At 33.3% G+C, this 17,694-nt stretch overlaps 1 protein-coding gene across 1 annotated transcript in view; it reads left to right on the top strand.

Annotated features, from left to right (window-relative positions):
- The first annotated feature begins 3,579 nt into the window (after positions 1-3,579).
- Positions 3,580-17,694, top strand: part of LOC142987216 (uncharacterized) — a 144,800-nt gene continuing 130,685 nt past the window's right edge. Inside the window, exon 1 of the mRNA XM_076135836.1 lies at positions 3,580-3,870. Within this exon, the coding sequence (XP_075991951.1) occupies positions 3,786-3,870 (85 nt within the window). The 5' untranslated portion in view covers positions 3,580-3,785. The remainder of the gene's footprint in view (positions 3,871-17,694) is intronic.

Here is a 17,694-nt window from a genome sequence, read left to right as displayed (position 1 = left end):
TCCTAATGCCAACAGGGGTGAAAGGATAATTAATAAAAACTATAAATAGAAAATAGTTTTTTTTCCATTTTAAGGTTTTGTGATAAGAATTATACCCAAACTTCACAAAAGAAAATGTTACTTTATTTTCGATAAAAATAACTTTCAAAGTGTCCATTCGATTTGTGCTTTGACTTGATTTGACGAGGTTGTAAGCTCTTTCCCTCACGTAGGTGACAAATTCATATTCTCAGAGACAACTTTTACTCTTGCAAAATGTACTGTATCAAAATAATTTCGTATATAACAACTAGGATGAGCACCGGTAATTTATAGAAATAGTAACGTTATGTATTGCTTGACCAAAATAAATTCACATCACAGGACACAAGGTACGTGACGGTCATGTCCAATGCGCCCTTTTGTCGGTCTCATTCATGCGTTGTAGGGCTGGCTAATGTCAAACCGTACTTTACGGGATATCTTTTGGAGAAAGTTAAGAGGGAAATCTGTAGCCACTTACCACTTACTCTGGTTGTCATTTCTAGCTGATGATTGATCTGAAGTGAAATGACACGGCGATGTCGAGATTGCAGACATCATGGCCTCTTGGACAGGAGGCGAGCTGTGACCATAAAGAAGCAAGTCTTATATAGTGCAAGGTAAATAGAAAAAATCTTAAAACCTATTATAGTTGTGAACAAGGTGATAAGGTTCAAATTGGACTATTTTTTCAATAACAACCGACGGTGTATCTGCACGTGAATTTCAATAATGATACAATTTTTCCAGCTATAGGAAATAGGTAAAGTAAACCTTCCTATTGTTGAAACTTTTCTTCCATTTTTATTTAAATTCTAGGACCGCCATCAGCACCATTTACATTCTGGTATTCTGTAGACTTCGCTACTCGCTAACCCTATAATACAGTCGGCCCTTTTACCCAAATGTATGCGATTTGACACGATTTCCCGATACTTAGTAGTTGACCCTAAAAGCGAGGTGTCTGTGTTAATCGTATGCGCGCAATAAAAACGTTTTTATAGCGATAGAAACGCTTGACAGACCACCGTGACGATTATTAATGTAGATATTTAACTAAGTAATGTTATGACTACAAACTTTTAACTTAATGATATTAAGTTGGGAGTGTGTTTATCAATTAATGTTTAACTTGTAAATGGTGAAGTTGATTTGAATATTAGAGGTTAAGGGGTTTCCGGTCGTGGTTGTAAAAGTGATGATTTAAATTACACTTGAATGAATTACTGTTAATAAAATTTATAAAAACGCTTCTATATTGGTGATTGCCCAAACGTTGGTTGCTCATGATGATACTGGGTTTGGTTCCCGGTAACATATGAATGCTACTGAAAATCTCAAGTTCTAAAGTTTAGAGTCTGAAAAACATATGCGGTAAATCGTAAGGACATAGCAAGTACCTCACATGAGTATAATAAAAACTTAAACACGTTGAAAAACTTTTACAGACAGAGATAATTGTGACAAATGTAAAACAATAATTATTCTGATTTATAAACTGAACGAAACATACCTATATGCCACCACTAGTAAAATACTATGTAGTGTGTTTTTGATATTCAGTCTAGAATCTCCAAAGTCTGCCAATATTATGAAAACTAATAAACGAACTCTCAGTACATCTGATACAAGTTTGTGATGTTGGCAGTGTTGGCACAGCTGTTAGTTCGACAGAATATTGATTTATTCCTCTAATTGGAACCCGTTGTCAGAAGACGATAGTTTACAATGTTTGCCTTTAGTCCTAGATAAATTGATATTAGAAGTTTGAGATTGAATAATCAAATCAAACAATATCTAATTTAATTGTTAGTTGTCCTATCCAATACCTATAGGTCTAGATATTAAACGATAGTAGAAAATAAAATACTGAATGGCTGTTGTAATTTCTTCTAGATTCGTTTTTCGAAAGTCATGCGTCCTGATTTACAAGTGGAATTATGTAAAGGCGGATATTCGACACGTCGAATTAACATCAACGGATCACTCAAGTATTGGCTGTCTGGGCTTCGAACCCAAACACACCGGGCACGAGTCAAGTTGCGTGTAAGTAACATACCGATTTTTGTAAAATATCTGTCACAAAAGGCAACATTATTTCCCGAGTACATTTATCTGAAGATGGAAAAGTCAGCTTAAAAGTAGCGTAGTAATGTAAGAACCTATATAGGTACCTACCTATTTAAAGGTTACATTTTAAATAAATCTCTCTACAGTAAACTAATTCCAGAATATTTCAAATAAATTAAAGACATTAAATAATAAACCACCCCGTATCGCAAGTCTCGAGTAAAATAATTTTGAAATCGAACATTTAACTGAGGGGTGAATTACATTCTCGCCGTTATTCCCGCGTCCCAGTGTGAACTCAGACGAAAGTCGTCTGGAGGTCTCACAGACCTCAATTTAAATACCTAAGATACAATAACAGTTAGATAAACGTCGTGTCGTTATTACACTAAGCTATTTTTCAGATCGTCAAGAAATTACGTGACACATTTTATTGTGACGCTTATGTTTAGAGCTCTAATTATTCGTTTTTTTAGATATTGTTTAAGCTCTATTGTGTGTAGAAATTATTTTTTAGGTTAAGGAAGGGCCTGTTTCATGGCACATAGATAAATGTTCCAATCCAATCCTGTTAAAAATTCCACCTGAAAGCTAATCTATACTAATTTAGAAGTGGAGAAACCGGGGCCAAATCTAAAGTATTTGTTTCGTTACTAAGGTCTGACATTTGTAACTATTCATGTATGTCGATTATTCTTTGGCTAGATAACTGCAATCGTCGTATAACCTCAATGTTTTAACAGATATCTTAATTAAGATCTTTATATTTTGACAATTAAATAAAAAGTTATGTATTTTGGTCACTTTTTTCTCGACAAGTTGTTAAGACATATGAAAAACAACGTTCTAGGTTAGTAGAAAATAAAGCCCTTTAGAACAAGTTTAGTTTCCATTACTTGAAATTATCAAACCTGTCACAATGTTACGAAGCTTTATCTTTATGTGTCTCGTGCACTCTGTTCTGGGTAATAAAGTTTATTTGAATGAGAATGTGTGTGAACACATGGTGTCTTCATTTTGATCCATTGATATTTACTTATTTCATAGTAAACTATGCATACCAATGTATTGTTTTTGAAATGTACCTACTGAATTGTTGGATGGATAAAGAAAACTCTCTAAACTCCTATAGTTTGAGTGGTCAAGTTTTTAATTAGGAAGATAATCAAGTGAAATGATAACACCAGAAAAGGCAACATTAAAATTAATTAAAATCTAATTTAATTACATTTCTAACACCAGAATTACGCTCAACTACATGTCATTAATTTCCCGATAAGCGATCCTTATAACCTCGACAGTTAATCAAACGCACGCATTTAAATGAAGACATCAATTAAATAAACGGACTAGGGGTTAAATGTTTCAAATGAAAAGCGGATCAATTTGTAACAGGGTTTTCCCAAACGCTACGAAAAGCTACGAAGTGTAGACTATTGTAGCCAGTGAGTTATTCTCCTATTATCGCTCGCATGACAGTTCAGTACCGCGAGAGCTTTCGTACGGGGAGGTCGTGTCGCTCGCTAGCGTGTCTCCCCCGCGTATTTACGTTCGCTGTCGTTCAACCTTAAATCCAATTAAAATATACGAGTCAGTGACCGTTCCTATATAATGGGATAATCGGCGATTAGTAATTAATATGTGGTCAGTTTTGTTCGGTGGAAAATGTTTGTGAAGGATATGAGTTTGGAAAAATGTTGAGGGCGTCCCGTGCACGATGTGTGCACGTAGGATTGCTGTGGATCGTTCTGTGGCTTTGCGATGTCGATGGACTCATAGGTAACTAAACCATACTATTATTATCTAATACTTAAGTATAATTCGTTGATTATGTTTGTACGTCTCAAGCTAGGCCATAAAGTGAAGAGATTGTAAGGTAGGCCGGCTAAACAACAGCCTAAACAAATGTAAACCATTGTTGCTATTTGACATTTGTTGTAGGTAGATGTACATTTATTTTATAGAATAGAATTTCGTAATATAGTAAGTAGAAGCTAGGGCTTACCTAGGCAATGCGATATGACGATTATAAGCTAAAATACTAGTCTTAAACCATGTTATTATAATTGTAACATATCTGCAAAAAGAATGAAGATATGTTTGAAGGATTTTTGGCCTTCTTTCTACCCTCATTAGAAAAAGGCGTGATCTTACGTATGAATGTGTGACATTATAAATTATGCTCTTTTTGGACAGATTTAAAAAAAAATGTTCATTAAATATATTTATAGATTTTACTTTGTTATATAATTAATTAGTGCCTAATTTCATAATTTGTTTTCTTATCAACCTACCACCGAAAATTGGTCGTATCATCGTATACACGTAATATTTAATAGCAAGGGGATGCAAATTGTGTTGCGAGTGAGTTATCAGGGACCCTAAAAGTGCGGCTCATATTTATCTATGCTAATAAGGAATTAGTTGCAGGATCGGGATTATAATGGGACGTAATATATGCGTATACGTGCTTTTGAACGAGTGCGATGGTTTTTCAGTGTCCATATTTTAGTTTTAAAACTGTTTATCGAAAGATATTGTTGTTAGTGACTGCTCAGAAGGGCCCAGGTTTAATACTTTTACTTGTTTGATATAAAGGCATGTAGCAAATATGCTAGTCGAATAAGAAGAGTCGCCAAGAGATTCTTGCCAGCTCTGTCCATCAAACTGGTGTTAGGTTTATTTACTATGACGTATAATTGTCTTTTAAATTATAAAAGTTAGTATTTCATATAATTGAATTTTTCAAAAATAGTTAATTTAATTAATTTGATTTTGTTTGCGACTTACAATAGAATAGATATATCTTATCCTCCAGAAGAGGTGAGATGAGATGATATAACCTTCTGAGTTTATTTGTCTTTTGTTTTTACTGAAAGAACATAAATAATATCGGAGACAAAATAGAGATATCTCGTATTACTAGGTCAGCCAATCAATGTATTACACGAAATTGGTTTCATTTCTACTATTCCATCACGTTTTGGTAAAAGTTATTTCGTTTAGTTCTTTATCATACCTACCTATTTAAGTAAACTAAGTATGTATTGTACTGTGAAAATGCGTTTGGTTTTTATAATAATATGAATATGTTTAACTACCTTAGTGGTAACAGTCGCAGTGTATTTGACCTATTGCTCTTACGAAATCTCAGGTTCGATTCCAAGATCGAGTAATGTGTTATTGGACTTTTCCAATTTCTATTGGAATAATCTTGATCCAGAGTTTGATGACTTATGCCCGCTACAAAAACCTATACATATTTCCCCAATTTTTCACTTTTTATTTTCCCAGCGTCTAAATGGCCCTCTAAGACTATAAATATCGAAATAAGGCCTCCCTCTGCCCACAAAATTGTAGCATGAACGATGTAGTAAAAAGTAATAAGTTTTCCAGAAAACTAGGTTTGATTTTCACAATACTTTGAAGTTAATGTAGTTGAGATTACATGGCAGTTTTCGCAAACTGACCACGCCTGGTCGTGTACAGGCGAACTCACGCGAGCATTGAATAATACATTAATAACACAGAAATACAATGGCTTTTCCATATGTTGTGCTTGTAGTAAATTGAAGTAGTGGCTACAATTTATAGCTGTAACTGGTTAACTAGCTGATTAACAGTTTTTGATGTAATAGTTTGTGTAAAATTAAATTGAGGTTAGTGTTTGAATGAGATATGTTTAAGATTTGTTTTTTTATTGTTTTAACTTAATTTGCTTTCTATCTCGAGAGTGAAATTTGTATTCAATGATACTTACCTACGTTGTCAATAAATCCGTGTATTTTAATGTGCACTGCTCAATATTCTAACAAAACATTTATAGTCGTATAAGTGGGCGTTAAATCATCCATTTACAAGAGATAGTTTCTCTCTCTGTACTTGTCCCATATTTCTCTAAAACCAGGTACCTATCTATATTAATAAAAACAACTTATAAGTATTGAAATATCTTTTTCAGCCTTTCATATTTTCAAATTCCAATTAATCACGCGAAATATTTTCCATCACTAATTACCCTTTCGAGTATCAACGCCATTCGAAAATTCAAATAGGCGTCGACACATTGACAAATAGGGCTATTCCCCACTGCGAAAATGTTGGCCGAATTTCGCGCAGATGATTACTTCATACAATACATGTACAATTATGACAGGCCGCCATTAATCCGGGGAGGGTTATATTTTTTATATTATACGAATAATCGATATTTGTAGGGAGAGAATCTATTGTGTGTCTCAATAGCGCCAAACATTTGACTATTCATCTAGTTCTATTTGTAAGCGGATCCAATCCGGATGTTTTGTACATGACAATACGGCTCTGTTTACTAAAGATTTCGTAATTTACAAACATGACTGTGATTTGAGCTATTTTTAGGAGTTTATCGATGATTTTTAGCGTTGAATCTTCGGAAATAAGAAGCTGTTTCCTCCATACAGGCGAATTAAGGCAAGAAGTTAATAGGTAATAGTACCCGATAAATTAATATAAATAAAAGTAACATTGGTCTGTCTCCAAGGTTTACAATTGCTGTATACACAATTTTAAACGACCAACCAATCAGTGCTTGCAGATATGTATATTATATTACTACTACTACCTATAGCTATAGGGAATTAACCGAGGCAATGATAATTTTCTAAATAACTTGGTTTAAAATGTAAAGCTTAGCTATAAAATGGTTGAGAAATAAATTAACACTAATCTAGGCTTACAAAACATTAAAATCGAAGTATTTTCGTTGTAAAAACGTCATCACGCTTGTCTCAACGCTAAGCTCGGTTTACGACTGTATAATGCGAGTTCTCAAATAAAATTGCTTTAAGATTTAAGAATAAAGAAGGATTTTCTTGCGGTGACATGTGTTTGCTATTTCTTTATGGCTTTTGTTTTTGATTTAAAATCTAAAGTTACTGTCAGTATTCAATTTACGAAAAAGTTACATCTTTTAATTAGGGCACTATTTAAGGTCTTCTACAATATTGTATGTCAATTGATTTTGGTCCCCGATAATGGAAAAGCTAGAGTCTAAATGCTCTTCTACTAATACATTAACGTTTGACATTTAATGCTAATCTTTGCTTCTTTAAAGGTTTATGTTTTGACAGAAAGATTTTAATCCCCACTTAAAATTGAGCGTGTACTTAAAGGCTCCGTGTCTTCCTAATTGCAACTAAGATTTATTAATGAAATCAAAGATGCCCTTCTTGTATTAGTTATACCCTTTAGGGGCAAGGGTTGAGGGCCGGATTAGTGACAGTAACGGAGAAGAGAAGAAATTGAAAATGTGCAAATTATTTGGGACCCCTATCCCTTGCATGCAATTATACTGTCATTGGCAAGGGTCTCTCCCGTCGAGGATTGACGTCACAGCATGCTATTATTAATTCAGAATGCTTAAGGTATCAGTGTTCAAATAAGACCCTTTGACTCAAGGATTCCATGTGGCATTCTTTTTTTATTGCTAGATTGACACATTATGCGACAAAAATTGGTTCTCTTATATTTTTTTGGCATTAATAAAGATCTTGGGACTACATCAGATTCCACGCAACATTGGTTACAGCTATAACGAAAAGAATAAAAATTTTGGGTTGTTTTATCCAGAAGTTTGTGCTATATAGTTCTACGTTTAGTGACGGTTTTTTAAAGTTGGCACTACATAAAGCCTGGATAACCCCAATGTCAATCCAAATCCACGCAAAGGTATGATACTCTTGCACAATAACCTAGTTAACAATAAAATCAGTATCGCTTTACTTTACAAAAAAACTGACGTTTCTAAGTCATTAATCATTCGATTGCAGAATAACGCTGTTAAAGTGATGTTACACACCTTGATGTGTTGCCATAACCATTAATGCCCGTCCAACTTTAGGGTGCAATGATAAATCGTTCTCTCGATTCCCACTCTACTCGTTACTACCACTTAATTTTATTCGAAAACGAACTATTCGATTTAATTTTACGAGTTTTAATTAACAAATTGGTGCAGCTCTATTTTATTTTGAATTTGGAATTCAATTAATAGGTGACGGTTATGAGTAGTGAAAAAAGTTTGTGGTCCGTTTTACTATTTTTGTGTCTTAGTTTTTTTTTCTCCAAGTAACGATTTATCACAACTTACGTAAAATTATGTATCTATACACTTCACAATATATTAATAATTTCAAACTTCTGGAACAACTGAATTAAGGCAAATCTAAAAAACGAACCAAATAGCGTAAAAAATTAACTTTCTACCAACAAAAAGTATAAAAAACAGTCAATTTTTCTCAATTTTAAAACATACATTCAACTAGAGCAATTACTCGTTCATATAACAAGTATAACTGTCAAGAGTGAGTTATTACTAATGCAGAACTCTTGTACGTAGTATCACAGTGATTTTTCATGCTCTCTGAAAATATAGTGCGACAGAAAAGTCGCATTCGTTACAAATGCATTTTGTTTTTGAACTAATATTTCAAATAGTTTTGAGACAATGTTTTCGTTGGACAGGTAGACAAATAGGATAATCCATACTATACTATATACTATTATACTATATACTATATACTATATACTATATACTATTATACTATAATATTATAAATGCGAAAGTAACTCTGTCTGTCTGTCTGTCTGTCTGTCTGTCTGTCTGCTACTCAATCACGTCTAAACTACTGAACCAATTTGCATGAAATTTGGTATGGAGATATTTTGATACCCGAGAAAGGACATAGGCTACTTTTTACCCCGGGAAAATGACGCATTTCCCGGGAAAATTCAGAAAATTCAACGAAGTCGCGAAAAATCAATATTATAATGACATTGAATTAACAAAATTTCGTTGCCATGGCAACTGTTTTAATGGCGGATATGCCTTAGCGCGACTTCGTTATATTATGAGATATAAATAATTTTGAGAATATTTTTCGTGAAAAAAAGCATATTTTATATCATCACGCTACGACCAATAGGAGCAGAGTAGGTAACAGTAAAAAGTGTTACAAAAATATGGAAAACTAGCTGACCCGCGCAACTTCGCTTGCGTCACATAAGAGAGAATGGGTCAGAATTTTCCACGTTTTTGTAACACTTTTACTGTTACTCTGCTCCTATTGGTCGAAGCGTGATGATATAAAATATGCTTTTTTTCACAACAAATATTCTCAAAATTATTTATATCTCTTAATATAACGAAGTCGCGCTAACGCATATCCGCCATTAAAACAGTTGCCATGACAACAGAATGTTGTTAATTCAATGTCATTATAATATTGGTTATTCGCGACTTCGTCCGCCACCTGAATTTTCCCGGGAAATGCGTCATTTTCCCGGGGTAAAAAGTAGCCTATGTCCTTTCTCGGGTATCAAAATATCTCCATACCAAATTTCATGCAAATTGGTTCAGTAGTTTAGGCGTGATTGAGTAGCAGACAGACAGACAGACAGACAGACAGACAGACAGACAGAGTTACTTTCGCATTTATAATATTAAGTATGGATTCTGACCCATTCTCTCTTATATGACGCAAGCGAAGTTGCGCGGGTCAGCTAGTATTTTTATAAAGTTTTGATACAGAATAAAGTTTGAATCAATAAACTGGTACCCTGGTACCCTGGTACCCTGGTAACTGGTACACTTACCAGAAATCAACTTGAATTAAAGAAATTAATAGAAAAAAATATTAGACTTCATTACCAAACCAGTAATTTAAACACAGATTTGAAGCAACATCCACACTCACCACATCTTATACGTGTCAAACGTGTTCAAAATGCAACTTTTAAACAAAAAAAAAGCTAAATTAAGATAAGAAAACATCCATAATATTGAAAAAACAGACTAATCAATAATATTACACCATTGACCGATAAAAAAGCAATGCATAGGCAATTTTACAACGTGCGTGCTTATCAGGAAGTTCAAGAGAAATGGGTCAGTGGAGTGAGTTTGCACAGTTGAATACGATACGACAATGTATGCCGTATGCCGGACGACGCCATTGTTGTGTGTTCAAACTATTCGAGAGGCTTGATCTCGATTTATAGAATAAGGCCGTTACGCTTCTTTTTGTTGTGTTGTAAGTTTTTGTGTGTCGGTTTAATAAAGTTATTAGAAAGATTATTTTGTTGTTATATATAGTTGGGTTTATTGTGTTATTTCTTTTTGTGTTAGATTATATGGTCCTTTGTGAACTGAAGAACGCTGAATAGGTACCTATAAGTATTTGCTATTATTTTGGTAATTGTCGATATAGTCAATTGTTGCTTGGGATCTTTGTAGATATGTGTCTAATCGATTAAAATGTTACTAATCCTTCGGTTCTTAATTTTCGTTAAAAGTATTGTAAACTCTTACAGATGATACAAAAAAGGAAATAATGGTAGCCATTACTTATTTGAAACGTAGTTAGATACTAAACCAATGATTGGAAGTCGTAAAGTTTGTGACTGTAAAAGCACTTTAAAATAATGCTTACGTGTTTAGTGCAATTTAATAATACGCTTTACGAATTGAAAGAAAATTTTGATTGCGAAATAAAACATATAGGTAGTTATACCAAAAAATAACTTTGTTTAATAATATTTAACTAACTAAAGTAAATAAGCACATTCAAAACCTAAAACACAAACCACTTTTCCCGATTAGTGCGATTTAATCGCTCCAATCGAGTTAAGTATCGCATTCGGATCTCAACGATTCTGACAGGTAATCCTTGCTAATCCTAGCTTGAATTTATAACAGTTTAATTGCTAAACAATCTACACATAAACCACAATAAAACAAAGATTTATTTCAGATATATTTTCTTTCTTTCATGCGGTTTTCCGTCAACCTTGTGTCAGAATCTTAAACCAACCGTTCTTTTTTTAAAACTCCTGTTTTAGTTTTTTCACTAGTGGTGTGGCTAAATTTATTTTAGTACATAGTGATGCTCTTTTAAGTTATAAAAGACATAATTTCGGCTATAAATAGAGTAGGAAAGAACTCTTAATTAGGTCGTTTGTAGTTATTATTTTGATGATGAATGGTTATGAGCAATAAATTTTCTGGAAGCCGTTAAGCCTGTCTTCTTTGAACAACTTGGATTGGAATATTATTAAAGTTAGGAATGAACTTGAATGTTATTTTTGATGTTTCGTGGTATGTATAATTATTTCATTTCTTCATGCCTAATGCATCATAATGAAGGCAAATTGTTGATTTATTTTCTGACTAGTATAAGAAAAAATTGTAATAACTTATTCCTCCTTTTCTCCTTTTCTTATTTCGGAGGTATACCTTTGCACAGTAGTGGGACAATGATAGGGTTCATATATTTATTGTATAGCTGTATTAATTAATTTCTAACTTTTTATAATTAAGTGTGATGACCATTTTAATCAACAATTTCTAGATCCGAAGAAGTTTTAAATGAGAATACAGATAAAAGATGCTCTTTGAATAAAAACTTATTATGCAAAACGTACCCACAAAATTGGCAATTTCTTCATTGGCCAATTTGTTTGAGTGTACGACTCCACAACAATGGAAACAGACACCGCCAAAACGTTGTCTTCACCCTAGTCTGAGGGTTGCACCCTCATAAGGCATTTGTAGTACACTGAATTGATTCCAGGCCTCCCTCCATCTTGCCTTGAAATAAGAGCTTGGTTGACGTGCTTTGTACAAGGAGTACTCCAGGGAACCTCCTCCACTCTTTATTGGGATATATGAGGGCATATGAAAAAAGTTGAAGCGTATTTCGCAATATTTGATGATTGCACTCCTTTGTGCAAGTGACGGGTGACGTGAAAGGCTTTTTTGCATGTTTGTTTCGTAGTAAGTGCTGTTTTATGCTGTGAAATTGGCATTCATAAGTTATTGAAGAATCCGTGCAATAATACAAGTTTTTTATGATCTTTTTTTAGAGATTGGGTTATATACTGAGAGAATATATTAACTACTTCTTTGGTCAAAACCATTTTAACAGCTGTACTAATTATTTTTATTTTTGAAAGTACATCATATTTTTTATTTTAAATTATATTTTATACTAGCTTCTGTCCGCGACTTATCATACAAAAGTTAATTAAAGTCCACTGAGGAGTTACTGAATACGTACATACTTATAAAACATTTAATTTCACTGCGGAATTACGGCATACATACATAACATTCTCACAAACGTTCGCGTTTTTCCTAGTAGTAGGATTATGGAAAGCACAAACATATTTCTCCTGTGAACAAAGTATGCAGCTCTTTAGTAGCTGGTGTGCAATAAAACTCGTGTTATAAGTGTCTTGGAATTCTACTTACAGATGAAATAAACATTAGAGAATTGCATTACAATCTCCCCCTTTACGTTTATTGGGTTTTTACGCATTGACACGCGCAATCAAAAGTCACTTTTCATTCCTGAAAGTAGAACTTTTACATACATTCTTTAAATTGTTAACGAGTAAAACTAATATTGCTTTTTAGTTAAGACGTGTTTTATTAGTGTGTGTCAAAAAGGGCACAACTTACACGACAAAGGCTTGTGCCCATTTTCAATTGACATTTCATTTGTATGAATAACTTTTAGCACGTTCTTAATATTAGATCTGGAATTAATGTAACTAGTTATAAATTGTAACTCTTCCTATCCCTATTCAAGTTTATATTTAGCTCAAAAAATGCAAATGTATCTAATCTAGCTTTTAACAAGATACATGAGAACTTTCAGTAGCTATATCGTCTTCAAAAAATATTTATACGTCTTTCATTTTGCAAAACTTGTATTCAACAAGGATTTTTAAAAGTATATTTTACAAAGAAAGCGGAAGATTTTCCAAGTTCCATGCAAACTGCACTCCCGAGCCCAACTTTCGTGAAAGAGGAAAAGTGTTTGCGGAAAATGTTAAAGATTTCCATTCTTTTCCTTATTGTATGTGGTTTGTTTATTATTGAAAGTTTCTCCAAATGTTATTGTATGCGTTTTCCTGTTTTTGTTCGATCTTTATCTGTTATTGTCTGTTTAATCAATGAGTCAATAGTTATTTGTTTTGATTGTGACGTAGAATTAGAAACGTCATTGGTTTTGTTATTTAAGAAAATCCGTTCAGCTGTCTAGCGGTGAAAAAGTATTGATGAGATTGCAAATGCTGTTGATTAAAATGTATTAATAGGCAAGTATATGTAAGAGTAATAAAGCTGTATTTATTATAATTCTTAATCAAACCAATGTCACTCTTCCCTAAAACTCTTGTATAGTAAATATCGCACTTATTTTGTTTAACTTATATTATAAATGCAAAAGTTTGTTGTGTGTACTTTTGTAACTCTTTCACGTAAAAATACAAAACGGATTTTGATCAAATTTGATACACGGATAGCTTATAACCTGGATTAACTAATAGTATACTTTTTACCCCGAATATTCTTATCACGCGGATAAAGTCATACCAAAAGCTAGTAGGTCCGTAAAAAATATTCATTTATTCCATTTCTGCTAGGTTTTTGCAAATGAATGTCTGTTTTCAGACCCGAGCATGTATATGCAGTGTATGTAGTGCATAATTTAGTCTCACTACTGCTGCTTTAGTGAACTAATGCAACCTAATTTGTATGTATGCTGTATGCTTCATACAAAGTTGCAATCTGTAGAAGTTTAATTTGTTAATGAGCTTGCTACTTTGTGAATATAGACAAAATGTTTGATGCTAAAAGCAGATAAAGTAGAACAAACATATTTTTTCATTATAGTCTTTTTTTTGACTTTACACTTTGTATGGTTAATCTCGGGTTCATTCGAGGAAGTTGTAAGAAAAAGTAGTGTAATTCCTAAAACATAATCTATTTCCTTGCAAAATTTTACATAGATCGAGTGAGCCGTTTGACGTAAAGGAAGTACAAACAGACAAGCTCGCTTCCTGATTTAATATTTTAATATTAATACTTAGAATGGACTTATTTGAAATCAGAAACTAAGCTCAAGGGTCTTATAAGACTACGCATCTCAGGATAATTCAACAAATCAATCCGAACCACCTACTCTATTACATCTATTTAGTAAAGTAATCGTGGCAATTACTTCGCAAGGGTCCCAACTCGGCTACCGTCACCCATGTCAATAAATACCAACTAGAATCTTGGCCCCCAAAAGATCTCCCGAAAAATCTTCACACAATTAACCTAAATTGCACTTTAAATCACTAAACTTAAGATCTAGATTTCAATAATGAAGTGGATAACATCGACTAGTATAAATTGACCTATGATTGTTTGTTAATCCATTGTATTTGCGTGTTGTGTTCGAATAATTAGGGGCTATTCGGCAGATCAATAGTAGCTGGTGCATTTTGTGAGCAGCGTTGTTTTGGTCGGTTGCTATAGCAACGCGTTATCCGAATTCATGACGTGCTGGGGTGTCGTGTGCGAGTGGGACAGTGATATAGATTATACGAAGAGTAAAAGAGAGGGTAAATGAGGGTTGGATGATGCAGTGCGCACTTGCTTCGTGCATGGTTAAATTGCATTATCGTTTGAACGTTCGCAATCTGCTGGATTTGCGAATTTTAGCGATGAGGGCGATTCATATTTTGTACTTTGTTGTTTTAGGATTATCTTGTTAGGGAACAGGAGTTCTCGACTGTGAATGTTGAAATTTTGCACAGTTGTACCGAATATCTGTGATACGGGAACTGTTTTTATACAATTCGAATCAATAAGTAGACTAGCTTGGATCACTGCATCGACATAAATTCTTGTTTCGTTTTTTCCGCTCTCAATCTGATTGGTAGGGTGCATTATTGATTACATGATGTATTTCATTGAATTGTTATAAATATGAATATCCCTCATATGTACAAAATCAAGTTAAGGTTAGATGGGGTCTTACAATAAGGCACTTAAAAAGCAATGGTGTCTTTTACTCTTTAGTAGAGGTTATTTTTTTCTGTGACGATAGGCATTGTAGGATATACAATCCCTTGATTCCAAAGGCTTGCGGAGCAGGCAGTAAAAGAAAATTCTATCGTTAGTTCAATGAGTGATGCTCTGCCCTTTGATCTCAAGCTTGGTATTAAACAAACTCTATTTAAGAGTTCAATACACTTATCCCAAGCTCTATACATTGCATCGTAGAACAGACAAATCCAACTTAATATTCAAAATAACATTCAATTTAAGCTTTATGACACGTCTATTGCTTACAAAATGAGGCCGAAAAAGGCTTGATAAACAGACGTAAATACAATACATGCATGTATAATGTATATAGCAAGGGCTGTCCGTGAGGGAATGCTAGCCCGTTGAATTATGCAAGGGAAGGTACTAGGGATTTACGTAAACCGGGATCGTTTCTTTGATACATATTAAAAATGAAGCTTAACTTACATATTGTGTTGGATTTTATTGTGTAATAAAGGCTTTTGGGGAATAATATAAGAGAGAATTCTTTTTAATTGCTTTTTTTTAAGTTCGTGTTCAAAATTTGTCAAAAGTTGGTCAAAATTTCCAATTTTATGCTCGCTCAGGTTATCAATGGCCATGTGTTGAAAAGACTGTTTTTTTGAGAAATTTAAAACTGAACATTTTAGGTTTCGTTCCTACGTGTGAAACTTTCTCCAAAGTAAACGGTCTTACTTGTTATATAGGTTAAATTAATGACTCGGCTTACACCATTATAACTTGTTTCCAGTTAAAATTGCCTATATTTGTCCTCCCCTGTATTCAGAAGCAATGTTCTACTACCTGTCTGCGTCCCTTCGGGCATATTTCACACCCCTTTTCCCTTCAGATATTTATTAACCCTTTGCTTTTCGCTAGATATGTTCCATGAAATGGGAATTTATTATACTACTATACTACTACACCTTTTCAGTAAATTTTACAGCAAAGAGGCTCTTATGATTCACGCCAAAATGCTTAAGAATTCCTTTTTTATAATTACGACTATTATGAATAGCTGACGTCTACTTACAAATTTTGCAATCTTACATTTGGAGAATAGAACAATGTTTTCTAATGAAATTTATTTATTTTTATTACATAGTTGTAACTACTTTCCATTTTCGAAAACCTTCAAGTTTATATTACTGTATTTGACATAGTTTTGCTACCTATTTGGCTACTAAACTACTACGCTGGTATTCATATTTTACGCTTGCATGTGCGGAGGTCATGTTTACCGTCATATTCAAGTTTTCAGTTCATGTAAAGTTACTACTTATTATAAATATAGTACTATGAACTATATTGTTGTGCATTTTTTCAACCTTTACTAGGTTTAATTTTACACCACGTAAAGCGTGGAAGTGTGAAATCGTATAAATGCACCGCAAGTACATTTTACAATTTAATTCATAGCCGTGATAGGACATGCTCTTCGTTACATATTGTATGCAGATTTTTATGTTATAGATATCAATAACTTAAGTTAGTTACATTTTTGCAGAGCTGGAGATAACTTTATGAAAAAAATTAAGCTAATTAAATCCTGAATCCTTAGTTCATCATTACATGCCTTGGTATAAATCCTTACAAGATAGGCTGGGTGAAACATGTTCGTTTCTTCTACTCTTTCAGACGATAACTCAAATTCCACACTTTTCATGTTAATTTATTTTTTACCCAGACCAGTCACTTTCTTAGCTTTCTCTACTCACTTACTATTAACATTCATACTTAACACCTTAAACTTAAACCATCTATCAAATCAAACTTCAATTAAACCAATAATATTGATCGCCACTCCAAACAATCACAATATATTCCTATTTCCTACAGGTGATAATAAAATAAACAGTTCTATAATCGATCACTCATATTTATCGACGCTATAAAAGCTTGGATATAAACAAAGACAAACGACCATTAGTATTGATAGTTTAAGTTTAAAGTTATCGCATCTGTTGAGAGCCCGTTATGAGCATAAATATTAATGAACTAGGTATGCGCTGCAGTTTTGCTTGCGTTTGGAATTATTACTCGGCTGCCATAGGCTATAGCTTGAAAGCTATTAACTGTAGATAGATTAAAGATTGTATGTAGCTTATTCCACTAATGTGGTTATCTCGAAACGGATTTTCTAAATCCGACTGATAGCTATAGTTCTTGATATTAGCGCGTCAAGACTAAAAATCTACACAGCTTAACTAAAAAATAACGTGAGAAGAAGTGACATGTTAGACAGTGTTCTATGAAAGTGCTACCACAAAAGTATCTGTCTTAATCCAGGCAAAGATAATTAATAACTATCTGTGTGACAAATTTCATTGCGTAAAGATTATCAGAGACAAGACCGACGTCCATAGATACTTAAAATTTTTAATGCATTTATAATAATAAAACGATAGTTAATAAAATAAAACATTATAAAGTAAATGTTATGTACTGTATATAAAAATGTTAGTAGCAAGTAATACATTCATGTTTTATGTTTACGAGGTGTCAAAGGTTAATCTAATAAACTATTAATTATAATCAGCTATATACTCGTAGAAATACCGCTTTTATGCGCTTGTACGTGCCGGAGTGCGTTTTATTGAAATCTGAGATTGGTGTTTCATTTTCCTTATAAGGTATTTGTTGAATGAACCGCGTATCTACGCAATTTTTTCTTGTTGCCACGGATTGTATTCTACAAA

This window comes from Anticarsia gemmatalis, chromosome 3 (assembly GCF_050436995.1).
Source record: "Anticarsia gemmatalis isolate Benzon Research Colony breed Stoneville strain chromosome 3, ilAntGemm2 primary, whole genome shotgun sequence".
Lineage (NCBI taxonomy): Eukaryota > Metazoa > Arthropoda > Insecta > Lepidoptera > Erebidae > Anticarsia > Anticarsia gemmatalis.
This window is presented reverse-complemented; position numbering and strand designations above follow the sequence as displayed.